The sequence below is a fragment of the Lithobates pipiens genome, unplaced genomic scaffold, assembly GCF_037356315.1.
Source record: "Lithobates pipiens isolate NorthernLeopardFrog02 unplaced genomic scaffold, aLitPip1_a1.2 Scaffold_16, whole genome shotgun sequence".
Lineage (NCBI taxonomy): Eukaryota > Metazoa > Chordata > Amphibia > Anura > Ranidae > Lithobates > Lithobates pipiens.
Window position 1 is genome coordinate 447,739,672 of NW_027507748.1, and position 27,963 is coordinate 447,767,634.

The 27,963-nt window shown below is 39.4% G+C and overlaps 2 protein-coding genes across 2 annotated transcripts in view; one reads left to right on the forward strand and one right to left on the reverse strand.

Annotated features, from left to right (window-relative positions):
• GABRB3 (gamma-aminobutyric acid type A receptor subunit beta3) overlaps positions 1-27,963 on the reverse strand; it is a 540,236-nt gene that overhangs the window by 283,963 nt on the left and 228,310 nt on the right. The gene's annotated exons all lie outside the window — the stretch shown is intronic.
• The window catches only part of GABRA5 (gamma-aminobutyric acid type A receptor subunit alpha5), a 344,050-nt gene continuing 337,899 nt past the window's right edge, over positions 21,813-27,963 (forward strand). The window contains exons 1-2 of the mRNA XM_077482775.1: positions 21,813-22,294; positions 23,341-23,482. Coding sequence (XP_077338901.1) covers positions 23,397-23,482 — 86 coding nt within the window. The 5' untranslated portion in view covers positions 21,813-22,294; positions 23,341-23,396. The remainder of the gene's footprint in view (positions 22,295-23,340; positions 23,483-27,963) is intronic.

Below are 27,963 nucleotides of genomic sequence, written 5' to 3' on the forward strand. Positions count from 1 at the left end.
GATTGAACTGCAGTTTAACAACCCTCTGACCACCCACTTAAAGCAGAGTTCCACCCAGAAATGGAACATCTGCTGTCCGGATCCCCCCCCCCCCTCCGGTGTCACATTTGGAATTGGCATCTTGGGGGGGGGGGGGAACAGATACCAGTATTTGCTCCCACTTCCATGGCAGTCTATGGCATGTCTGGCCCCTCCTCCACCCCCGTGCTTTCTTATTGGAGACACACAGGTCCCAGAAGACAGAAGGGGCCACTCAGAATGTGCAGCGCAACTTGCACATGCACAGTAGGGAACCAGGCTGTCTAGCTGTAAGGCTTTACTTCCTGATTCCCTTACTTAAGATGCTGGCGCCTTCACCCGGAGCCAAGGGGCGGGTCGGCATCAGGTGAGGACATCGTGGGTGCCTTGGACAGGTAAGTGTCCTTATATTAAAAGTTAGCAGCTACAGTATTTGTAGCTGACTTTGAATTTTTTTTTTAGGCGGAATTCCGCTTTAAACTTGTAGTCACTCAGAGCCTTACACATGCCACACCCAATGCTTTGCTTCATTATTGTGGCAAAAATGATGCCCTTTATCCCATTCAGCCAAGTAAATTGGACCATGCCACAACAATGAACCAAGTTTAAGGCTCGCAATTGTGGTGCCGTATTCACAAAGAACTGAAAAAATCTGCATTTATAATGCAGCAATATCGCCTCCTTAATGCTTGCCAACCACTGCTCTATCACCCTCTAGTAGATGCCTTTATATGGGTCCCAATCTGCTTTTGTGATACAACACCTCGGACCTTTGAACACCACTATCAACTAAGTACCACCAGAATATGGTAGAGACTGATGTGACTAGTGACGAGTAGTGTGCCATTTCTGTGTAAGTTTGGTAAAAAATAAAAATTAAGTCCCATGTACTGCTAGCTTACTGTGGATGACTGAAAGGTTACAGCAGCGGGAGTAGGGGAGTATTCATGGATGAAATTTTCAAGGAATCCAGGAACCAGCAGCACAAGAGACATCTCAGATTAATAGTAAGTGTATAGGTGTGTGCAGCCTAAAGTGTATATATATATAAATATATATATATATATATATATATATAAATATATATATATATATATAAATATATATATATATATATATATATATATATATATATATATATATATATATATATTTATACACTCTTCCTTGTGGCATTCCGCCCCACCAGCACATTATCTCCTTGCCTGCAGATTCAAAGTTCCACACTTCTCTTATAAGCAGAGCCGCTCAGTGGGAGATCTTTCCAATCTCCCCTCCAGCACACAGAGTGATAAAGCTAATGCAAACTGAGTGATTAGGGTGTGCCTAGGCATATCCGAAAAATACCCTGTGCACATGGCTATGAGTAAGTGACATCCTTTGTGCAATTTTTTTTTTTTTTACGTTGACTAAATTTTAGATTTAAAGTCTTCAAGTCTACTAAACATGATTGATGAAAACTGAATATAAGGAAAAATAAGGTGTATGCCTAATATTTGTGTTTCCCCTGAGGATGTCACATGTTTAATGATGTAACGCTTAGGGTGGGGCTGATGATGTCAAGCCGCATGGCAGGAAGTTTGCGATACGCCATCTTGTGAGTATCTAGATAGGCTTTTTGTCTGCAGTACATTAGATTTGCACTATGAATATGAGTACTATTGGAAAACGTTTTATGTCATACTCTTTCTTCATTTGAGTTTTGGTGCAAGAAATATGATATGATGAAGGAGGATGGAGATGGATTGAAATTAATTGAATTCCTGAGATGATTGGATCTGGAGAAACATCTGAACTTACACCTACCCAATTTAATGGGAAAAGTGCTATTTGACCTAACATTCATTTGGGTCAAATACTGGAGGTGAGGGTATTTGTCAGTGAAATAGTTGGTAGAACAGCATTAATTGATCAATTTGCATGAATTAATTAGGATATGAATAACATCTCTGGTGCGTGTATATATATATATATATATATATATATATATATATATATATATATATATATATATATCAGCACTGATTCTTTGAGCCACACAGACTGCATAGGAGGATTACACCACACTTACTGATTGATTAATGACATTCGTTAATAAAGAAGGACATTACGCATGTTATTTAAGTAAATATTTTATTGATGAAATTTGTTATTTTGATGTAGGGTTTGTAACGTTTGATCACATATAAGAAGACAGCACTGCACTGAGATAACCATATACTTTAGATGGATGCCTAATATAACCAATCATATTTCATCTTTTATTTCCAGCTAGTGAGGGAATAATTTAACATGGCATCTGGCTAGAATTGCTATAGGGGCTAAATAGTTTTTTTTTTTATATTAAGGAGCTGTTGAAATTGAAATTACCAGCTAAAACCAAACAACATTATCTAGTACTAGATACCCTCAATTGATTTTGACTTTCCTGAAAACCCTATGAAGTTCAGCACAGCCTTTTGAAAACAGAGCATTTACATACTTCTGTCTTAAGAAAAAAAAAAGTATTTTATTCCTCATTAAAAGTGGTTGGGCAGAATCAGGCAAATATTTTATGTGTGGTCCCGAATCCATCTATGTGTACGTGTCACCTAATTGAAAATACAAATACAACTTAGGGCCAGTTCACACCACATACAGTCCAGTGCATTTTCTTTCTGCATCAACGTAGGTTATATGATCTTTAATGGCATAGTTCATACCAGTGCTTGCAGTTCCAGAAAAAGAAAAAGTAGAATATGCTGAATTTTTCCTGCACTGGACTGTACTGGAACGCTGTAAAAACACACTGGAACACAACTAAACGCACCAAAAATGCACTGGAACACACATGTTCTTATTTAAGTTTAAGAAAAAATAGAGTGAAAAAATGCACTGGAATGCATCAAAAACTCACCAAAAAATGCATCAAAAACGCGCATGAGGAAAAGTATCTGGAACGCATCCGGACTGCGTTTCTATGGTCTGAACTGACCCTTAGTACAATGTAGTATAGAACCATTTATTTCAATTTGCATAGAGCTCTTTCAGGCTACAGTATATTTAATATAAAAAATAAAAGATGCTTGTTTTAAAAAAAGTTGATCCTTTTAATGAAAAGTTACATTTTTTTTTTACTTTAATAGATGTAAAATTGAAAAAATTACTGAAGGTCCACTTTAAATTGTTACTAAACGCAGGACCCCACATTCACTATATCTGGTCTCCCACAGTACCCAGAAAATGGAAATGTAATCATTTTGGTAATTATAAACTGCTAAATACCTTTTCTCATCAGCAATATATTGCAGTCTTGTAAATTCAATCAATGTCTTGTTAAAACTTGTAGGAGGCGTTTTCATATTGCACTGGCTGACCTATCAGGATGCAGAACCCCTGACCCCCTGCCTGGAAAGTGCTGATTGGCCCTGTGCTAATCACATGCACCCTCCCCAGAAAGAAAAAAGCTCTCTAGCAACACACACCACACTGAGCATGTGCAGCCTGACTCCAGTAACTGTCTTATCTGGACATGTTTTGGAAACAATGCTAGAAGGAGACGATCAGAGAAGACAGGATCAAACAGCCTTTTTACACAATGTAGAGAATTAACCCTTAGGTTCCTCAGTGAGTATAACATGCATGCCTAACTGCATATACAGACTTCTTTTACTATTGTAGGTTTAGTAACACTTTAAGGTTCTATACTTTATGTACTTTGATATGTGCTTTATTTGAAACAGCTCATTAGGACTTTATAAACTTTCTCAGATTTGATACATGTACCCTTAAGGCTTTCTAACGACTTGCCGACTGCCGCACGCCGATATATGTCGGCACAATGGCAGCGGTGGGCAAATGGGCGTACCTGTATGTCCCCCTTAATTGGCGGGGCTAGAGGGTACACGCGTCAGCGTGACCGTGCCCATGGTCTCAATGTCCCCATGATCATGTCATGGAGCCACAGAATGGGGAGATGTAAACAAGGCCTTTCCCCATTCTGCCTAGTGACATGACAGGAATCTACTGCTCCTCGTCATCAGGAGCAGTGATCGCTGTCATGTCAGTGGTAGCCCACCCACCCCACACCGTTAGAATAACTCCCTAGGACACACTTAACTCCTTGATCGCCCCCTAGTGTTTAACCCCTTCCCTGCCAGTGTGATTTACACAATAATCATTGCCTTTTTTATAGCACTGATCTCTGTATAAATTACAATGGTCCCAAAATAGTGTCAAAAGTGTCCAAAGTGTCCGCCATAATGTCACAGTCACGATAAAAAAAAAAAACGCAGATCACCGCCATTACTAATAAAAAAAATAATAACAAAAATGCTAAAAAGTCTATCCCCTATTTTGTAGACTTTTGTGTAAACCAATCAATATACAATTATTGCCATTTTTGTTACCAAAAAATATGTAGAAGAATACATATCGGCCTAAACTGAGGAAAAAAAAATTTTTATAATATTTTGGGGGGGATATTTATTATAGCAAAAAGTAAAAAAATGTTGCTTTTTTTTTCAAAATTGTCACTCTTGTTTTGTTTATAGTGCAAAAAATAAAAACCACAGAGATGATCAAATACCACCAAAAGAAAGCTCTAATTGTGGGAAGGGATGTCAATCTCATTTTGTTGTAACGTTGCACGGCCGCACAATTGTCAATTAAAAACGACGCAGTGCCAAATCACAAAAAATGCTCTGGACAGCAAGGGGGTAAAATCTTCTGGGGCTGAAGCGGGTTAACTGTGCCAAATTATTGCTTTCTCCTTTTGTTTTCTAAGAAATACATGGTAACTTAAAGTAGAACATAAAACAACACTTATGTTTAATTTTAGATGGAATAGGGGAGGATTATAATCCATCAGTATCTCATTGTGGAGATTTTCTTTCATTTCCTGTCATATATCTAAAACAGGAATTGAGAAAAAAAATAACAAAGTGAGGGAATTCCTGCATGTCACCAGGACTAGTTTCCCTACTGAAAGTGCCCCCCTCCCCCCATTCTGGTGATACTCCCAAAATTTGGGATTTTCTTTTACTTCTGATGATAATGGTAAACAGGACAAATAGTGAAGGCGAATCTCCTTAACGGGGACATAGACAGCCGTACACAGCCATAAAAACCTGACAGCTACTCTAATCCCTCTCCACTCTAAAGTTATAGTTTAATTAAAGAAAAGTAAACCTTGTATCCGTCCTTGTAAATGTGTCACCTTAGTCCTTACCTCCTATCCTGACATCAAATATTATTCATAAATAAAACCTCTATGTACCATTTAGTTTATAACATATACTACACATTTATTTACACAGCACTGTTAACCAGTCTCCTCCTTTCTGTGTCTATAGAATGTTTCCTTAATGACTCTTAAAGCATACCGGCATAACACAACCCAGTCATAGCTGAATTTTCCAATTTCAGAATACACTACCAAGCTAAATTAAAACATTTTAGGTGATTACTGGACACATCAACAATTTACACAGCGATCAAAGGAAATAAAATAATGTGATTTATAGCATTTCTTCACAGCCATTGCATTTAGCATGTTCAATTTTGATTGCCAAATAAACAAAGCCAATACAGAAGTACCGCAAACTACGTCAAACAATGATCTTAATGATGAATTGTGTTTAGCTGTGTAATATGATATGATGTAATGATTTGCTATGGTGCCTGAAGTAGGATTTTTTAAAACATTCTTTGGAAAGAAAGGTTTGGCCTGCTTAAATGAAGAAGAGAATTTGTAGTACAAGGGGCATGAAATTAAAGAGTGCTTTCTAATTTGTAGTGCGATGGCATGGGCATGCATGGCTTCCAGTGGCACTGGGTCATTGGTGTTTATTGATGAGGTGACAGAAGACAGAAGCAGCCGGATGAATTCTGCAGTGTTTAGAGATATACTGTCAGCCCAGATTCAACCAAATGCAACAAAGTTGATTGGACGGTGGTTCACAGTACAGATGGACAATAACCCAAAACACACCGCAAAAGCAACCCAGGAGCTTTTGAAGGAAAATAAGTGGAATATTCTGTAAAGGCCGAGTCAATCAACCCAATTGAGCATACATTTCACTTGCTGAAGGCAAAACTAAAGGCAGAAAGTTACAGCCTGGCAAAGCATCAGAAAGGAGGAAACCTAGTCTTTGGTAATGTCCATGGGTTCCAGACTTCAGGCAGTCATTGCCAGTAAAGGATTCTCAACAAAATATGAAAAATTAACATTTTATTTATGATTATTTGTCCATTTACATTTGCGCCCCTGAAAATGGGGGGGACTGTTTATAGAAATGGTCGCAGTTCCTAAAATTTGTATGTGATATTTATGTGGAACCCATTGAATTAAAGCTGAAAGTCTGCACTTCAAATTCATTTGGATTTATTCTGGTGGCATACAGAACCAAAAGTATGAAAATTGTGCCTGTGTCCAAATATAGAGTGTATGGACCAACTATATATTTTAAAATTGATCAATGTTGATGTAATGACTTCCTTGTCATCTCTTGAAGTCTTAAAGGGCCAGGACAATCCCTTTATGGAAAGTAGACAGTTTGGGGTATTTAGTAATAGGCATGGTGAGTATTTTGAAGTTGTGATTTTTTGTCACAATTTTTGGGAAAATGAATACATGAAATACAATGGACTTTTCTTCACAATTAGTTTTTACATACTGTCATCAGTGCAGTACAGCTTCATCATATGACTGGTGTGGTGGTTATCAGGGATACTGACTGGTGACAGTATATATGTATTGCCCCGAGGGGGGGGGGGGGGGGTTGATTAGGGTTTTTTTTTTAATCCTGGAAAAAAAAGACAGATTGTATCTTGAAATCTAAAATAGGAATATAGCCACAAATATTGCACAGTGGCTAGACAGTGCAGCTCCAGAATGCAGCAGGTGCTATCTGAAGCTGCTTATACTGCTTCTTCCTCCAATGTGATAATAGCATAAGGAGAGACTGTAGGCAGTTGAGGGGGAACCTTAAAATGCTGCTAATGCACCCCCTTCCTCTACCTCTCCTCACTCCACTGTAGTGTAACTGACTGAGGAGTCAGTGGAATTTAAGGCCACTGCTATCCCCAAAGACAGTCTATAAAAGTTCTACAGTGTGGATCATTTTACCATATATGCTGCTGGAACAGAATATCCCCAATTCACACCCATGCCCAGCATGTTAATGCCACCTTAGCCAAACTGCTATCTTTGCAGGTGCTTCCACTATAGCTTGTAAAATTACCTTTCTACAAATGTTTACAGCCTGTGGTACACCATAGTGAAAGGTACCCTGCTGACATTATTTTGCCAAAAAAGCCACCTCCTAACCACAATTATTTTGCCCATCCCTACCCTTCCATCAGCATGTTGAATGAAATGAGACAAGCAGGAGGCAGAGGAGGAACACAAGGAGGAGGGATGGTATGCTGGCTTTGAGGAAGACATGTAGCAGACTTTATGTCAATATTTATTTATTTATTTGATCCTTTCCTTTCAGCAAAACTACAGAATGTCTATTGGCTATCTGCACTTTCCTAACACAAGGTGAAGGGCAGGCAGCAACACACTGATGGGAGAAATTCTAAGGACGGGGGAAGGACGGGCAGTTAAAAAAAGGTAAATGTCAAATCCCACCTCCTAAATCATTCTTCAATGGTCAAGCATATGAGAAAAGCTGTCTAGAAGCCAACATCCCCTGTCATAGATTAAAGGTTGTGTTACCTATCTTTCAGGTTGCAACAGAATACAATAATTTGTAGTATCTTGTATCAGATGTTTTTTTTTGCATAACTGTCATACAGTAACACGCTGGGTTAGTGATGGTACAACAGCAGAGGGGACTAAAATGCCTCTAAATCAAATCTGGCACAGAACTGTGAAGAAGCTCAATCAATAAGGTGTTAATGAGCTCACTCATGAAAACACTGAATACAACTTCTGGCATATTTAATATAAAGTTCATGGCTTGCAAATTCCCACAGTAACATATCCCCACTACCGTACAATTTTGTTCTACATTGTATTATTTACATATTTAAAAACATTTTTTTAATACTTTTTATTCTTTTTGCTTTGTAAGGCCATCACTGGCCTGGTTAAGGAAACAAATGTGGGGATGACAATGCAAACTGGTTATTACTTTATGCAAGAAGGGAATCCTGGACTTCAAAACGACCTTGTCACTATGCAAAACCAAATAAGGCAGCCAGCTTAGATGCTTTCCGGAGGTACTGGCTACAAGGAATACCATCATCTTTATCCATTTTATTTTTTCTTACAATTATATATGGATTTTTTAAATTATGTTTATATTTCTTCCTCTGTAAGGCCATTCCTGCCCTGGTCAATAATGGCAGCTTAGAAGTGGGACCTAAATGGAATTTATGGGACTACCACATTTGGTGGGAGACTCATTTAAATCCCCCTTGGCCCTTTATAGCCTTTTTTTTTTATCTTCCTCCAGGGACAAGAGGATAAGAGCTGTAATATATTGGTTCTTATTGGTTTTACTATATTGCTCTAATATTGGATTTTGGGTGTCTAGATCTGTGCACACAGAAAGGGCACATAAGTAAATGTACTCCAGCACTGCAATTCAAATACCTCAAGCATAGTTGTTACTAGTAGATGTAAACCTAAGCACTAAAATCCCATATAAGCTTTAACTTTATAATATTACATGGGAAGCCTACTTTTATTTTAATTGCTCAGATAGTCATGTTGATATAAAGGTCGTTGATAAGGTACTTTGTATTATGGAGTGGCAATGCTCTGCCACTGTCATCCACAATCTCCTGCCTGTAAATCAACCTGTCACACTGTCACATGCTCTCCCAAAAAACGATAAGCTTCTGTGATGATGCACATAGAACAGGCATATTTGACTGTTGTCACCATGGACCTTTAATGAAAATGCTTAATTAAAAATCACTCACCCTGTGATTTTAAAATAAAGCTGTGGTCAATATATATATAAGATATACACTTACAAACATGGCACTAACTAGTGCCAGATAATCAGCGTGTGAGAAGCAGGATGGGAGGTGGCCGCCGGTGACGTCATATTGCTTTAGTGCCATGTTTGTAAGTGTATATCTTTATTTTTATCATTAAATATTATTATATTGCGGAGAGCACTATGGTATGTCCTTTTTTTGATTACATGATCCATGTGCCTTTGGAGATATTACTAATTAGTCGCTGCTCTCTGCTGTATCTGGATCTGCTGGGATTTGCAGTGTACCATGCACTTATGCCTACAAGGGGAGGCATTTTCAACCCTCTATAATTACAAGGTGCCTTTGGTAAGGTGAGAGGTCATCTATATTATTGGTGGATGGTTCACATTTACCCACAGAGTTACCTGCATGCTGTATCCATATATCATCATCACTGAAGATCACATGGAAATTGTTTTGATTGTTTGATATGTAGACTGGATTTTAGCGCTGAATCATCTATTTTATATTCTTTTAAGGGATTTTGGATTATTGACCCTGGTGTTCAGCAGCTATCTGTTATAGGGTTCCGTAATATTGCTCTGATTTGTTCTTCTTTTTATTTTCCCCGAGATAACTGCCTATGCACAGAGATACCATGCAGAATAAGGCAGGGTAAATCAGTTATGGTGGGTTATTGCCTACAGGATTTCCTCGGGCAATACTGATGACTATCGCTCCCTGTATTTTTTTGGGCACACATTTTCAGAGTTCAGCTCTTCTTTAATTTCCTTTACATTCATTGCTTTAGTAAAACATTCTGAGCCCATTTACACCTTTGTTTGCAGTAACATAAGAACTGCTATGCATTGCAGTGCCATTAAATTTAAATGCTATCCTAGAGCTCTATTACAGTTTGTGCTTTGTACCCATACTCCAATACTGTGCCTTATCGCAGGGTTAATTTGTGCATGATATCATATTGTTTGGGTCTTTCAAGGCTATCTAGCTATAAATCATTTTAAAATAAATATTTTTTTTCAGCCTTAAATACATTTACTTTGCTTTAGAAGAAACAGTAACTATTCGGTTGGAGAAAGGTTGCTAGTTACAAGCAATCTTAACAGCAAACTTAAGAAATGATGGCGAAACTGTGTTTAACAGAGTATTTGCATAATTATGGTAATTGAAATAACAATTTTATTGCTACTGTTTAATGGATGAACAAATAAAGATGTTGCCATGTTAATCAATGTGCAATATACCATTAAACTCTGTAGTAGAAGCCTGCACTGCTCGTTAATGTGATCCTAAACCTGAAGGAACTGTGTTTTTTTTTTTATATATTGAATGTACAGAGAGCAGTTTTAACAGATGTATAAATGGTTTCATTTATAGATAAGTAAATCTTTTTGAAATGTTACCTGCACTTATTTCTTGAACTTGGTATCAGAAAATAATAAATATGCAATAAATATGCAATAAATAATAAAGCAAATTAATTTGTATGTTATTATTATATTTTATATTTTTAAATCATTAAATTTTATATGCATATTCAATTTGTTAAGTTTCTTGTATTTATTTTTTCTTGACTGCCTTTGTAAAAGCGTTTCAAGCACAAAGAAAATGTTAACAGTCAACTCCGCTCAAAACATGATATCTTATTGGTGGTCATCTGTCTGATCAGAAGTGTATCTAAAGCTGAAATTTTTGTTTTGGATAACACAGGGAAAGGATAAAACTCCATCAGTATTTTTGTGTCCCATTTGGGAGATTTTCTTATACTTCCTGTTCCACAGATATTAGAGGTAGTGGGTAGCATCATCTCAAAAGTTAGAAGAAATTCCTTTTTAAACCATTGCCACTGGAACAGTGGCTCACTTTGGAAGTTTGCCACTCACCTCCTTTTTTTGTGGCAACAGGAACAATTTTTCCTCAGCAATGAAGAACATTTTCCTCGGCAATGAGGAACATTTCTCATTGCTGTATAACCTGACGGCAAGATTCACCAGAACTTATAGAGAGGGTCCTTCTCTTCAGTGGGGAATGCTATAAAAAACCTGGGAGTAATTCTTACCATTCCGTACTCTAATAAAAATTACAATAAAACTTCTAGTTTTTGATATGCTTTAAATCAGTCCCTTATAATTCTCAAACACTTCCATAGTCAGATTTTACCAAAGTCACTTGTGTCCTTGTCATAACCCTGAATGCCATAATAAAGTGGTACTGCTTCACATTTAGACTCCCCAAATATTTGGTAAGTCTGCATTAAGCAAAATCAAATGCAATCATGTGAAAACATCTGAGGTTTGAATGGCCAGAGCATTTTAGGTAGAACTTTTCTGGTGGGAAAAATGAATAGGAACGTGTATCTGTCACAGGGTGGTGTCTGTGGATACACTGGTTAAACAAAATGCCACGTCCTGTTTATCACTTAGTAAATATAGACATTAATAGGAAATGGGGAAAAAGTTGGGGAGAAAAAAATAAATATGAATGAAAGAACCTTACACATAAAAGACCTCAAAAAGAAAAAATGTGTGGGTTCAGTTGGACTTTTTAGGCATAAAAGAAGTTGTAAACACAACCAGTATAGTCAAGAGAGTTTATCTCTATTTATTAAAAATAAAAAAAATATAAACAGCCAATAAAATAAAATAAAAAAACAGAAAAAAAGATTTTTTTTTTATATAAACACAGAGAAATATTGTTCCTCCTTATACATACACATTTATGACCTAAAAGATATCCTATCAAAGGTAGTACAGTCCACTCAAAATTTCCAGAGAGGATAAAACAAAATACATATTTATATAAATATAAAGTAGAGGATATCAACCATACAGTCAGAAATTACATATGTTTTGGTGCTCTACATGTTTCGCGTCTACTAGATGACGCTTCTTCAGGAGCTGATAAACATGTTATTTCTTCAAATATATCCCAGGAAAAGGAAACTCAAGCCAGCAAGGCAGGCACAAGGATTGACAAAAATTCAGGCACCCATTTTTCCAAAAAATAGGGAAAACCACAGGGGGCAGGGTGAAAATTAGATGGTAGATGAAGGAATAGATTTACAATTGGTGGGATCGCTTCAACATTATGTTGAGCCCTAGAGCTTCAAACATACAGTTTTAGTAGATGTTCAAAATCTGTAGGTAGCCAGATGGTAAATGGTGATAAATACTCTGGGTATTCCCTGAGCTTTAAATATAGTGATCCCCTCCAAAAACAAAAGACGAGCCAAGTTCCCACTGGGTAAAGAGGGAAGAGGAAAGGGGGAACCAAAAAGGCAGACTCCTCAGCCCATTCACCCCTATAGTATTGATTGTTTTGTAAAGGTTATGGCCGCTGCTCTGAGGTCTTTTATGTGTAAGGTTCTTTCATTCATATTTATTTTTTTCTCCCCAACTTTTTCCCCATTTCCTATTAATGTCTATATTTACTTTTCTGGTGGGAAGTTGAGTACCTAAAAGATAATAATAATTATGTATGATATTTAACGTGCAACCATGCCAATTTTATTCATCAGTTTTGGCAGAGCTGGAAGAAAATAAATTTTCTGTATTTATATGTAGAAATACATTTTGTCACATATTTCACATTTTGTCTCCACCAATTTAAAATAGTTTACAGCCTAACAGCATATAATTGATCTTATTTGTAAAATTGGTTTCAGATAATAAGAAGTAGTGTTTGTTTCTGAACTAATTGAAATACGTCATTTACTAACCTACATCTAAACAAGTTGGATGAATGAGCTTTGCATAAGAGGAAGAGAGAAAGGAGTAGCAGAGGAGCACTGGCAAGGGGAATATTAATAGGACACAGTAGCAGGGACTTTAAAAAGGTGTCCCCCAATCAACTGAACATTAGCTTAACAGAACTTCACAAACCTGTCCTTTCTCCATTGCAGGCAGCACTAAAATTCCTAGTGTTGGTTAGTATAGGAGACTAGGAGTAGTGGTGTCACTTCCTTAGTCATTTAACAGTCCTCAAGTCCAAGAAAGTGGTTGCTATACTAAAGCACTGTAACATAGAAGAGGTCACATGTTTCCCCATATCTTGAAGCACTGGGTATTGACACCAGCTGCAACAGAGTAAGGAGCAGCAATGAAACACTAGCTAAAAATGCACCAGTAGGTCAAGAAAACCCCTCTGCCTAAACACTGTCACTTTGCTCAGAATAAGCAAGGTGACAGCATCTTTTTCAGAATATTGCATCTTCCTAAATGTTAGTAGTATTATTAGATTACTGGTAACTCTTCTGCCTAGATAGAACTACACGGTAGTTTTTAGGAGATCATAAATGAAATGCGTTTATTCATTTGTCAACTGATTATTAGGTGATATTGGGGGGTGCCCACAGATATCTAAAGACAGTAAAGTGTTACAAAAAGATCCCCAGGTATGCACATTTATAAACCAAAGTACCATGCTAAAAACCTGCAGTATGTTGTCACATTAGAAGCAGCGCTTAGTACAGATTAATATAATTTTAATAATAGACAAAGCTTCCATCAAAGTTATATGTCAGGTCCTTCCTCCAATCACAAGGTTATCACTAAAGCATAAAGCAAAAAAACTCTATTTTCATGGGACACTGCATATTTTACATTTCATGAAAGATGTGGTAAATGCAGGTGGTGGTGTGGAGTAGCAGTGCAATGTTCAGGATCCATGTTATAAATAGGCCTGTAATTGAAACATGACTGAATTGTCATAGAAATCTATCTTTTCTCCAACTCCCCCATAGAGAGATGCTCAAATGCCAACAATTTGTTTGAATTTCTGAACCTCTGACCTAGGGTGTCAGCTATTTGCATGTGAATGGGAAACAACCATCTACAGTACTAGGGTGAAGTGTTCAGTCTGGATAACTGACATTTGCCCCTACAGGGGGCCTTTGGGATCTTTGCAGTTTACAGACCTCTATACATCACCAGATTGTCCCCCAGGATTGTTAGAATCACATGTTTTGGATAGTGATTATGGATATCATTAGGCTAGGTTCTGCAGGGTTTGTAAACTATAGTTTAGTCTGTATGACGTGGGTAATCCCACCTCTAGTTCTTCATTAATGCTGGTGTTTTCTTCTTGTAATATATTTGCTGCACATGCTTCTTTTTCATTTAAACTTCAAGTTAACCATTGGGCAGAGAGCTAAATTCACAGATGAATTATTTTTATTATTATTTATTTTTTGCCTGCTGAGACATTTTTAATTCTGACCAGTCACTCGCATAGTTATGTAAGTCCCATTGCATAGATTACAGGGATTTAATATGAAGAAAAAAAATCAAGTACTCGTGCTCTCTCTATGTATAGACAAATGCAATTATTTTAATTAATACATTTCTAGATTCAATTGACTTGTAGAGTTCAGCTTTAATTGCATGCTTCCCACTTTTTATTTGACTCTTCTCTTTTCCAATCCCCCTTTCTACCATTCTGCTTCTGGTTACCATGGATAATTTGTATGAATAAAGCCATAGCATGTAGAGAACACAATGGCTGTTGGAAGTAAAGGAAAAGTTTAGCATTGGAACATGTTACATGTTCCACCTGTTTTTAGGGTGGAACACGTAGCATGTTCCAGCATCTGCAGCTTCTCCCCCCTGATCCCCCCTCCCTGTGACAGCGGGCGGGGGATTCTCTCCCTGCATCCTCTTTCACAATTTGAAAATAGGATTGCCATGTGTGGCTCCAGCCACACATGGCAAAGTCATTAATTTACAGTTTGCTGTGCGACTGATGGCTGTAGTTCTGAATGAAATACAAGGGTGCTGGTGAGTCCTCTTGTAGTCCATTGGTTTTCCTATTCTCAGTTAACTGCCTGCTTGTATATTGGCAGACAGCTATACTGAAAGTCTGCAGGAGCCTGAGATTGCACATGTGATCTGTTGCATTGCAGGTGCAATGCTCTGCAGGCGCCTTAGAAAAAAAAAATCACCTGCAAAAAAAATGTGCGTTTGTTTATTTATTTATTTAATTTTTACGATGAACCTATTGTTTATTTTAAAGTGGTTGTAAAAGTTAAATTTTTTTTAAGTAAAATATTAAACATGGTATACTTACCTGCTCTGTGCAATGGTATTGCACAGAGTGGCCCTAAACCTATTCTTCTGGGGTCTTCTGCTGATGATGTCCATTACTCCTCTTTTGTGTAGGCCCTTATAGCAACCTGCTTGCTATGGGGACAGACATGCAGACTCATGGCCAAGCGGGGCTGTATGCAGCCATAGACAATGCAGTGCAGCTTAGCCTTGCCCTGCATTCCCTCCTCACTGCCTCTGTGTCCTTGGAGAAGAGGAACACAGTACTGGACTGGCAAGGCGCTAAATTAAGATAGGTATATTTAGGGAGATGAGGGGGGCAATACAAATAGTAGGACTTGTTTTACCCTAATGCAGAGGATGCACTAGGGTAAAAAATGTCTTGCAGAAAACAGATGCATATACATTCATGGCACCACAGCACTACAGTATTGTGAGAACCAGAATGGCATTCCAGTATCCATTCATATTATGGCATGCTCTTCAAATAGGGACATCTTAATGGTGAATCTTAATGGTAAATGACAAAACACAAACAAAGGGATGTAAAGAACCCAAGTGGCAGATTGGTCAGGGAGAAGAAGTGTATCATGAGGAAACAGGTAACACTCAGACTTACAAGCTAATGCATGCCACATCACCTTTCAAATAAAAACTGTCCAACCATTATGCAAACCCTGGGGAGGGACCATTGCACAAAACAGAAGTTGTCACCCAGAGCCAAAGCATAATAAATGGATAAACAATTGCATTATCTGTACTCAGATGTTAGTTATTATCATGTCTGCAATGATGGGCTCCTTCAAGAAACCCTATTGTCAAAAATGACATGCATTTGGTAAAGGCCAATACTGTCTACAGAGCACTAAATAATGGAATCCCATTGGAACACATGCATACATAGCAGATAAATAAAAGAGAGGTCTGTGCTGAAATGCACATTCACACAGTCTGGGGCGCATGTCAGACATCATTCCTGGATGTGAAACACTCAATATTTGTCCTATAGGAAATCTCATGCCTGCCACTTCCTGTACACTGAAACACATGCTCCACATGCTTGGAGCACATAATAACTATCATATCTGGAAGAGTTACACTCACTGCTCTTCTTCTAATCAGTGGAATGTGACACAGCACAAATCATGTGATTCCCATCAACAAATCAACAAACAAAACGGGGGCCCTAGGTACCTGTCTGGAATAAAATAAACAGAAACAAAAACAAAACCTAGAACTAGAGCAAACATGAAGAGCTGTACCAGGGTTCAAGATAGTAATGGAACCACAATGCCAAATAAAGCATGAAACAGGCCATAGGGGTCTTCCTTAACTGTTTATAATAATGGTTTACATCAAAGCACCAGTTGGACACCCTTGGACTGAAGAGATAAATCACAGATTAATATTATACAAGATTTATATAGCACCAACAGTTTTGTGGGTTTCCCCGCATCCAATTCGCATGACAGGAGAGTGTGACCTGCTCTCAATGGAGGCGGTTCACACATCTCTGTGGTGGCCGTGGAGCAGATTGCACAAGGGTCCTGTGTGTCTTTGGCTCCATTTCAGGTCTGAATTCAGGCAAAAATTCAGGCCTGATTCATCTCTGAAATGGAAAACAGGGACACGCCAGATCCCTGCTGTCAGCCGCATCCGCACTATGCGGAACCCAGTCTCAAAGTTTCACATAGATTTTTTTTTCCTTTTTGATCAATAAAATATACAAACAACTATGAGAAAAATATACAGTAGGATTATAAAAACATAAGGAGGAGGTCAGCACAAAAAAGGCGGAAAAAATAAGCCAACTTGCAGTAGGTAAAAATACAGTACCCAAATAAACTGATAAGAAAACTAGTGCAGCCACTCCAAAACAGAATTTTTACAAGCTTAAAATATTATTTTATGTTATTGTGAAAAAATAAAGTCCAAAGCAAAAAAGTCCAAATATGTTATAAATATTACCACAGAGAATGTGTCTTTCACCACCTAATAGAAATTCTCTCATTCGCACGTGAGCAACAGAACTAAAATGCACTTACTGAAATTAAAGCAGTAACATGGGTGTTAGCATCAATAGGATCCCTCACACATGGTCAACCAGCTCCATTTTTACAATGGGGACAATCAGCAGTACAGAGGAAAAGGACAGGGGGCTAAAGAGGACACTGCTATGGGGGGGGGGGGGGCAGAAGGACACTACTGTGTATGGGGGGGAGCAGAGGACACTACTATGGGGGGGGGGGGCAGAGAGCACTACAGGGGTGGCAGAGGAAACTATTGTGGGGGGGAGTAGGGGTCTGCAGAGGACACTGCTATGGGGAGCACTACAGAGCGGGCGGAGGATACTACTGTGTGTGTGTGTGTGTGGGGGGGGGGGGGTTCAGAGAACATTGCTATGGGAGTTGGCAGAGAGCACTACAGGGGTGGCAGAGGAAACTATTGTGGGGGGAAGTAGGGGGCTGCAGAGGACACAGCTATGGAGGGGCACTGAGGCACTACAGAAGGGGGCAGAGGATGCTACTGTGTGTGGGGGGTGCAGAGGACACTGCGATGGGGGGCAGAGGGCACTACAAGGGGGCAGGTGGAACTATTGTGGGGGTAGGGGCTGCAGAGGAGACTACTGTGTGGGGGTGCAGAGTACACCTCTATGGGGGGCAGAGGGCACAACAGTGGAGGGGGGGGCAGAGGACACTTCTATAAGGGGCAGAGGGCACTACGATGGGGGGAGGGTACAGAGGACACAGGGTACTGTTGGGTGGGTCAGAAGACACTACCATGTGTGGGGGGGTCAGAGGACACTGCCATGTGGGGGCAGAGGGCACTACAGTGGGGGGGCATATTATATTACTGGGGGGTGATGTGAAAGGAGGCAAAGGACACCACTGTGGGGGAGGGTATGGCAGATGATACTACTGTGGTGGGGGAGAATGATTTGAAGTGGGGCAAAAGACACCATAGTGACACACTATGGGGGTTACTTACTAAAGGAAAATCCATTTTGCACTGCAAGTGTACTTGGAAGTAAAGTCACTGAAGATGCGAGGGGGACATGCAAGGAAAATAAAAAACAGCATTTCAGCTTGCACATGATTGGATGATAAAATCAGCAGAGCGTCCCCTCATTTCAGATCTACCCCTCAGATTTAGAGCAACTGCACTTCCAAGTGCACTTGCAGTGCAAAGTGGATTTGCCTTTCATAAATAACCCCCAATGTGTTTTTATTGAATGCTTTATTTATTTTAAAGGGTGAAGCCGACGCCCCAACCCCCCCACCCTCCAGGGATCTTTGATTTCCTACATGTTGTCTAGGTAGATCAACCTCTGAATAGTTATCTACCCCTGGCGTAGTATATTTATTCAAAAGTATAGATATCACATAAAAAGGTAAAAGGCTTCATCCAAATGCCAGTAAAAACAATTGTCATGACAAATTAAACAGTGCACTTACAAAGAGATCCACCAGTTCCAATCTTGGAAGTGGCAGCAAGACGTCAGCGTGTAGCTCCTGTCCCTGTGGCTCATGTTGATAGGCATTCATGTCAAACACTGCATTTTCTATTTAAAATGCATACAGCTGAGTTTGAAAAAAAATGCATAAGGAAAGGGTTATGTTTGACCTGCTTTGCTTGCAGTTTAAATGCCAGGCTTGATTTACTAAAGGCAATTATGCTATTCACTTTGCAAGGGAAATTGCACCTTGCAAAGGAATTTGCTCCAGAGCTTAGTGAATGTTGTGAAGTTTAATTTTGCAAAGCATACCCAATCACGTTGAAGGGGAAAAAAAACATAATTTTTGCTTGTATGTTATTGGATGATTAAAGCCAGCAGAGCTTCACCTCATTGACTTGCTTGCAAAGTGTTCCCTGCAAAGTGAGCAGCCTATTTGCCTTTATTAAATCAACCCCACTGCGTCTAAAGAAACCTAGTACAATGCTGGTAAAACACAGCCTCTGAAGCACCATGTATAGTGCTTAATTAAAGTCAATTAGATGTTGCTGACATACGTTTGATGTGCATTCCAAATGTACAACAAACCCAGAAAAATGGTGACCATTGGCATGAGCTATATAGCTGCAAGTTACTATGTTAACATACAGTACAAGGCTGCATGCAATATAATGCAGATCTAATGCTTTAGCGTGAAAACTACAGTATCTCTGCCAAGGACTGCATTCTTTTTCAACAAAGCCATACGCACAAGGACTGAAGAAGTTGCATTAATGAAGATAAATTAAAGATAAAATATCACATTCATGTCGCATAGCCTTCAGTGATCTCCATTCTCCACTAGCAGAAACCCCTAATGTGATATAGACATATTTTTTATTACTTTTTTTTTTTTTTTTTACATATGTCATGAAAATATTTTTTTTCTAATTTTCTGCTGTTTCCATGTCATTTACAGTAACGCAACATTAGCTGCACATGTACTCTATTAGTTTTCAGGGTCATGCAGTTATTGCATTCATCCATATAAATGCAAGCAATTGTAGCAGAGCCCCTGGGAGCAGACTTAATTTTTTTATTATTACTTTTGTCTTACCTCAAACGTTACACTGGAGAATTCTTTGGTGTTTTATAAGCCCACCGTAATATACCAAACTAATGACATGCTGTGTTAAATATGAAGTGGCTAAGAAATGATTAATTTTAACAAGTACATTGGTCAGCTAGTATGAAATGAATGTACTGTACAATAATCTGTACTGCTTTTGTTCTGTAGCAGTGCTGGGAATATTTCCACTAGATTCTGCGTTTTATAGTACAACTGCTCCACCCTCTGATAAGGCGAAGAAATATCAGACTAAAAAATTCAAATCATGATGTTTGCAACCCTTATCCATGCATGCCACCCCTAATGGAAGCATAGTGCCCTCTACTGATACTTCCTTAAACTGCAGTACTGAGTTTTCTTTTAATTGCCAAAATCCTGGATCAAATCGTGCATAGGCTTCAGAAATCTTACATATGTTATATTTCATTCAGTTAATTTTTAATGGATTTTTCAATCACCCCAAAACAACTGAATTTGTTTTTCATTATTTTGGAGCTACAGATATATTGCCATTTTCTGATATTTACAAATAGTCAGGACTACTAAATAAAAATAAAGGGCAAAGTACTTTAGCATCATACGATTTTTTTACTTTGAGAAAATTATATTTATGACAGATAAAGTCTGATTGGTTGGTGCTATAAGTCATAGCACCTTGCACTTTTCTATGCAGAATGTAGAGATGACTGGTTGCTAAGTCACTGCACCTTGCAGTTTTCTTTACAGAATATACAGATGATTGGTTGCTGTAAGTCACTGCACCTTGCACTTTTCTATACAGAATATAGAGATGGTTGGTTGCTATAAGTCACAACACCTTGCACTTTTCTTTACAGATTCTAGAAATGATTGGTTGCTATAAGTCATAGCACCTTGCACTTTTATATACAGAATATAGAGATGATTGGTTCCTATAAGTCACTACACCTTGCACTTTTCTTTACAGATTCTAGAGATGATTGGTTGCTATAAGTCATAGCACCTTGCACTTTTATATACAGAATATATAGATAATTAGTTGCTATAAGTCACCGCACCTTGCACTTTTCTTTACAGAATATAGAGATGATTGGTTGCTATAAGTTACAGCACTTTGCACTTATCTTTACAGAATATAGAGATGATTGGTTGTTATAAGTCACAGGACTTTGCACTTATCTGTACAGAATCTATAGATTATTGGTTGCTAAGTCACTGCACCTTGCTCTTTTCCTTACAGAATATAGAGATGATTGGTTGGTATAAGTCACAATACTTTGCACTTTTTTATACAGAATATAGAAATGATTGGTTGCCATAACTCACTACATCTTGCTCTTTTCTTTACAGACTATAGAGATGATTACTTGCTTCAAGACACTGCACTTTTCTATACAGAATCTAGAGATGATTGGTTGCTATAAGTTACAGCACTTTGCACTTTTCTTTACAGAATATAGAGATACCATAGATTACAGAAACCAAGGGCTTTGTTTAGGATAAATCAATATTTTAAAAAGTATATAAACTCTAGTACCTTGCTAAACTCTTAATTATGTTAACATGTTTAGCCATATCTGGCATGTACAGATTGAATATTGATATCTCCATACACAACACAGTTGGTCAAATTTGCTAAATGAGAATGCCCACACAATCAATTGTGTAAACATTCACTTCAATTATCCAATCGTGTGAAGATGGAATAAGTCAACAGGAATTTGCTTTTCACATGATTGAGTAGTGGAAGGAAAATTCACAAAATTTGTCTCAACTTTAGTAAATCAGTCTCAGTAAGCTGAAGCATCAATGCAAGGACTGGGTGTAAATAACAAACGATAGCACTGAAAGGGTTACACCAGCTTCTGGAATTCATCAAGATAATTGTGTGGGGAATCACTAACACAAACAGCTTTGCAATGGAAACGTATGCATAGCCAGAAAATGTGTTCACTACCTAATCCAAATGGAAAGAAGCTACATGTAACAAAGAGATCAAAGCTTATGATCATGTCAAGAAAATGCCACATTTGACAGCTAGGTCAGATGACATGTATAAAGGATGAATTATGTATTGATTGCTGATACAGTGAATATATATATATATATATATATATATATATATATATATATATATATAGTGTCCCAGTTTTTTCCAGCCCCCTCCCAGAGCATAGAGCATGAAGGAGATCAATAACCCTGGTGATGTAGCAGGCACAGCATTTGGTTTGTAGATGTGGGAATGAGTTCTTTACTTGCAATGGAGACCCCCGGGGTTCTGCTCCATGCCCCAGCTGGGTGACGTGGCTGACTCCTACTTGTCGGAACGTGGCAGCCAAATTGTCCAAGCTGCCTCATTCCTCTCAACTTGTGGATTTCTCCAGGGAGCTCATTACGAGCTTGGATAGACTGGGCTGCCTTTCCCTCTGATCCAGCACTTAAGAGAAAGCCCAAGCAGCTACAGGGGAGTTGTCCACGGCCACGGGGAAAGAAAAAGTAGAGAGGAGATGCAGAGGAGTGCGAGGAGAAGAACACTTGTTCATTGAGAGAGGGACTGGGGATCTGTTCATCCCGGAGGGAGGAGCTGAGCTCCAGCAGATCTGGAGAGGCCACCAGCAGCATTCAGCATCCTTAGCACCGTGCACACTTCTACTGAGGGGACCACATCCAAAAAAAGAAGAAGACCCTGACCAAGGTGACGGGAGGTGAAGAGCATTACATCCTACCTGAGGCCCTGATACAAAGGCACGCTCGGTAAGCAATAGCTCGCAGCTCATTCTCTGTGATGTGTGGTTGCTAAGGATGAATGGCTTGACTGCTTTTAGGAAGTGCATAAGGCTGTTAACATGTGATGTCTGCAATAACTACCTAACACCTGCTGAGGGATAAGTGGGGGGGTAAAAATCTGCAATAAATAAGAAAAAAGAGGGTCTGTGGACGTTCAACATCATAGCTGCAATAGTACAGTGAGCTCAGCAAGGGGGTCCTGTCTAAAAACTGGGGGGGGGGCTGTTCAGAGTAATATAAGAATAAAGAGACTGTAGCTGACCTTTGTGTGAGACAAGCTGAATCCCCATTCGCTGAATGATAGCTGTGCTGCTGCGATAATCCATATATATATATATATATATATCTATATATCTATATATCTATATATATATCTATATATATAGCTATAGCTATAGATCGATCTATCTATCTATCTATCTATCTATCTATCTATCTATCTATCTATCTATCTATCTATCTATCTATAGGCATTGGTAAAGGAGTTAGTGCTGACTATGGGACAGCATGCAGTCTTGCCATGATAATGATTTGCCCCTTGCCCAACAATGGTGCACCACAGCAGTCATTGAGACAGGCTTCAGCACCACCACGCTGGACAGCTCAGCTCAGCTCAAGGATGCCGCTACTCCAACACGAAGCCTCCTTGGTACACAGACCTACAGGTTAGATCAGTGCGGACCTATTGTATGATAGCATAGCCAGGGTTAACCATATCGATCAGCTAGCTGCTAGACTGCATTGTGGAACTGATACAGAATTGCCTCTAGGATCAAACAATGATACTTTCATCGATGTAATAATTGCCGGAACCATTTATTAACTGATCCTTTTAAAAATAAAATCTATTTGATGCTTGCCAAAATAAGGGGTAACGTTTTCGGTATCCATCTTCTTCTAATCATTTTATAATTTAAAAAAAAAATGTTGCAGCAGTATTGATATTGAGAATCGAAGAACTGTATATGCTGATGTGCTTGAAACTTAATGGATTCTCCTTTTTTTTAATGCAGAGTGGGAGGCGAGTAAATCCACACTAAACACTAGTTCACTTGTGTACCGAGTAGAAATGGACTGCACAATCAAGTCTGACACTGCTCTGATCAAAAGTATACTTCTTTCTTGTGTTATTATGAGTTTTCGTGTTCATACCAGGTGAGTGCTGCTTCTTGGTCAAGTTCTTGTTGCATCTGCTATACAGTTAAACTTATATGTCATAAGAATATTTCCATTTCAAAAGGAATGCATGATTATGATCTTTTTTTTTAAAAAGATTGTGTTGATCAAACTTTAACTTCTAATGCATGTTTTAACTAAAAGGTAATTATTGAAGTAATGTCTATTATTGTCCATTATATAATAAAAAAATCTATACAAACCATTATATGGTTTCTATGAGATAATGAGGATGAGGTCCAAAATCTGGTGCAGCTGTGCATGGTAGCCAATCAGCTTCTAAATTCAGCTTGTTCAATTAAAGTCTTAGGCCCCTTTCACACAGGTGGACCGTTCAGGTTCACCTGTCAGTTTTTTAGGCGGACCTGAAAGGACACTCCATACAGGTCTATGGAGGGACGGATGTCAGCGGGGACATGTTCGCTGACATCCAACCTGCTCCGATCCGCTAAAGTGTGTCGGATGGAAGCCCTACTTTTCCATCCGTCTGGCGGATCGCATCGGATGAAAAAGGTCCGTCTTCTTCCAATCCCCTATAGAGGAGAGCGGCGCTCTAACAGGTCCAGTGATAGACCTGTCATTTGCCTGCTCAGTGGGGATCGACAGAGCAATCCCCTGCTGAGCAAAGTGGAGCCCGTACATGGACACATCCGTGTGAAAGTGCCCTAATTGTTTTAAATAAAAAAAAAAAAACATGTTATACTTACCTGCACTGTGTAGTGGTTTTGCACAGAGCAGCCCAGATCCTCTTCTTCCTGGGTCCCTCGCCCACGCTCCAGGCACCTCCCTCCTGCTGAGTGCCCCCACGGCAAGCAGCTTGCTATAGGGTCACCCAAGCTGAGTTGCTGCTTGGTGTGGCCACGGTTTGGCCCTGTCCCCTCTCTCTCCTCATTGGCTTACTGACTTTTATTGACAGCAGCAGGAGCCAATGGCGCCTTGCTGCTGTCTTAGCCAATGAGGAGAGTGAGTCTTGGGCTCAGGTAAGTATTAGGGGGGCTGAGGGGGGCTGCTGCACACTGTAAGATTTTTTTATCTTAATTCATAGAATGCATTAAAGCAGTAGTAAACCACATGTGGTTTAAAAAAAACAATTCCTGCAAGGCAATGCCATAATGTGCTAGTATGCATTGCATACTAGCACATTATGAGAGACTTACCTTAGAACGAAGCCCTGCTGAGGGGGCTGACATCTTCCCTGGTCTTCCTTCCGGGTTCGTGGCCTCCAGCTACATGAGTGGCCGGGGGCGTGATGACGTCAGTCACACGCATGCATGCAGGAGCCGCTGTTTACAGCATGAGCTCTGAAGGTCTGGCACTGTAATGTCACTGGCTGCATGCACTCTGAATATCTCCTAAACTGTTCAAGTTTAGGGGATATGCACAGTACCCACAGGTAAGCCTTATTATATGCTTACCTGTAGGTACAAGTGGTGTAACAGTATTTACTACCACTGTAGTCTCCCTGGCAGTATGATTATGGCAGATATTTGCATATCAAAGCGGCACATTGTTTTGCATAGAAATTTGGCATTTATATTGTAGGCTTGTAATTCTTAATAATAACACACTTAAATCTGTCCAAACAAAAGTCTAATAGATATCCAGGATATGGTAAATTTTGAAACACAAAATCATAGATTATAATATAATAAATAACTATAAATAATTATAAAAAATAATAATATAATAATAAAATACATTTCCCAACAAATTACTATCGCTCAATTCTGCAAGTGTTCTAATTTGCTCTCGCTGTTTTCTAGCTGGTCTAAAACCAATTTTGATGTAAAGGGACACTTTTTGATTGCTATGGACAATCTCAAGTTTCCAGGCAGAAAGAACAGTATATATAATATAAAAGTGCATGGAGGGCACTGGAAAAAGCATTAGGGACAAAAGGGATGTGAAACTATTTGATACAATAATGTAATCTGTAAGATTACAGTGTACTGTATGTGTTATGTCTTGTGTATTTTTGAATTTGCCACTGGATCCCGCCCCATTCGTCGTGAGGCTCGCATTAATAAGGAGCCCGGCACACAGAGCATCGGGTGGAGGGCACAGCCTGTAGACAGGGCCGTCTTTAAGGCAGGGCAAAAGGGGCAGCTGCCCTGGGCCCCATCATTGTTGTGGGGCCCAAAGCAACTGCCTCATACTTGCCAACTATCCCAGTTTAAATTCCCTTGCCCCTTTAAGTTTTAGTCCTGTGCTGTGTCCCGATATCTCAGTGTAAAGTCCTGTTACTAATGCTGCCCAGCTCTGTCCTATTGTTGTGTACAGATGACTCACCTGCAGACGCTGTGTTTACATGTAAATAACCGGCATTGATATGTAAATAGTCACAGACCAGTGGCATTGATATGTAAATAGAGGCAGCATTCATATGTATATCATGCCCCCCTGAGGTCATATCCACCATCACCTCTGTTGAATGCTGCCCACTGGGGAGGTAAAGGGGCATGCTGGAAAGTCCTGCCTACAACTGTGGTCACTAAACCTAACATCAGCCTGTTCTGCAAAGGTAAACAAATTGGAGGTGGAACCCTTTTTCAAAATAACATGGTGCTACAGCACTGTGAATTTTGATGGATGTAAATACACACATCTCAGCAGATGTCTGAGGGTGTCATTAACAATTAATGGCACTTCTGTGTATCTGCTAAAGGGCAGCACATTTCTGAGGTGTCAGGAAAGGGACTTTGCATGTGTTCCCAACACAAAGATATGTGAATTCAGGCTAAATGTCTCAGTTATATTGGTGGTCAGTATAAATGTTCTCATTACATTGGGATTTGGTGTACAATCCTTTCATTCACACTAGTGGCCAGTGAAGCTCTTACATTGGCAGTCAGAGTAAATTCTTCATTACATTGTTTTCAGTGTACATTTCCCTTCACATTGATGGTACGTGCAAAATTGTCCTTACACTGGTGGTCAGTGTAAATCTCCCTTTACATTGATGGTCAGTGAAAATCCCCCCAAACATTGGTGGTCGGTGTAGAAGTGTCACCTTACATTGGTGGTCAGTATAAATCTCCTTGACAATGATTGTGTCAGAAACCATGAAATCAGGCTGAGACAGAAGTACAGTTAAATCACGCTTGTTTAATAATAAAAGTAAAAAGAACAAACATAGTCAAAACATAGCCAAAGTTCAATAACCGGAACACATACTCAGCCAAGCCAGAAGTCAGGCATCAATGGGGTGGAACAGCAAGTAGGATCTGGAGCCAGAAGGGATGCCAGCAAAGCAAGTCTTAAACAGGGTCGCAAAGATTTCTGTGATGTTGAACAAGGCAAAGGCAGAGCTCCTCTGGACTGGATTGCTTAAGTAGGCAGGACTGAGGAGCAGGATATCATCAACAGCTAAGTAACTGTGGAGAGATAGGAGCTGGCAATTAGCCGACAGCTGAGCGGCCAGCTCAGAGAAGGAGGGGTTGAGCCCAACCCTGACAGATTGTCAGTGTAAATTCCCCCTTAGGAAAGGGGATGCCACGGCTTCAGGAGGATCGTCAGGTAACAAGGCTTTCCGTCCAGCTAAAGAAGCCACAGGTGCCAGCAATGCATATAGCAATGAATGAAAAATAGTGACTAAGCACTGTGTGTAGTGCGAAACGCGTCAGTGTCTTGTTCTGCTGTGACATGCATTTTGGATTCAGTGTGTTTTTTTTAAATAAAAGGCTTTTTTGGAGTGCGACTGTCCAGAACTATTATTCATTCATTAAATTCCCCCTTAGTTGGAGGTCATTGTATATTCCCCCTTATACTGGTTGTTGGAGTAAATGCTCCTATTACATTGGTCTCAGTGTAGAAATCCCTCTTTATATTGGGTGGTGTAAAATCCCCCATTACATGGTGGTCAGTCCAAATTTCCCCTCACATTGGTTGTCAGTGTAAACCCCCCCCCCCCTTACATAGGTGGTCATTGTAAATTCCTCATTACATTGGGGGTCACTAGTCAGTGTAGAGTCGCCCAAAGATTTCCAAGCTACAACAGTGTCCTGCCTCCTAACTAATCCCAGCCCCCCACCACTGCCACTGATCCCATCAACCCCCCCAGCATTGCCACATCTCACTCCCCCTGGCATTGCCACTGATCATAGGGAGGCTCCCTATGAGTTTTCTGTCTATTGATGAATCACTTCCCCAGTCCATGGCATGCAGGCAGTAAGGAGATGATGTGCTGTAACCTTTAGCAATCAATAAGTGAGCAGTAATGATGTGCACTAACCTCTTGAAACCAATCATTGAGCGGCAAGGATATTCCGCAACCTCTAGCAACCAATCAGTGAGCAGTAATAATGCACAGTAACCTCTAGCAACTAATTAATGTGTGGTAAGGATTTCCAGTAACCTCTAGTAACCATCAGTGAGAAGTATTGATGTCCAATAATCTCTAGCAACCAATCAACAAGCAGAAGTCACATGCTGTAACCTGTAGCAAATAATCAGTGAGCCAT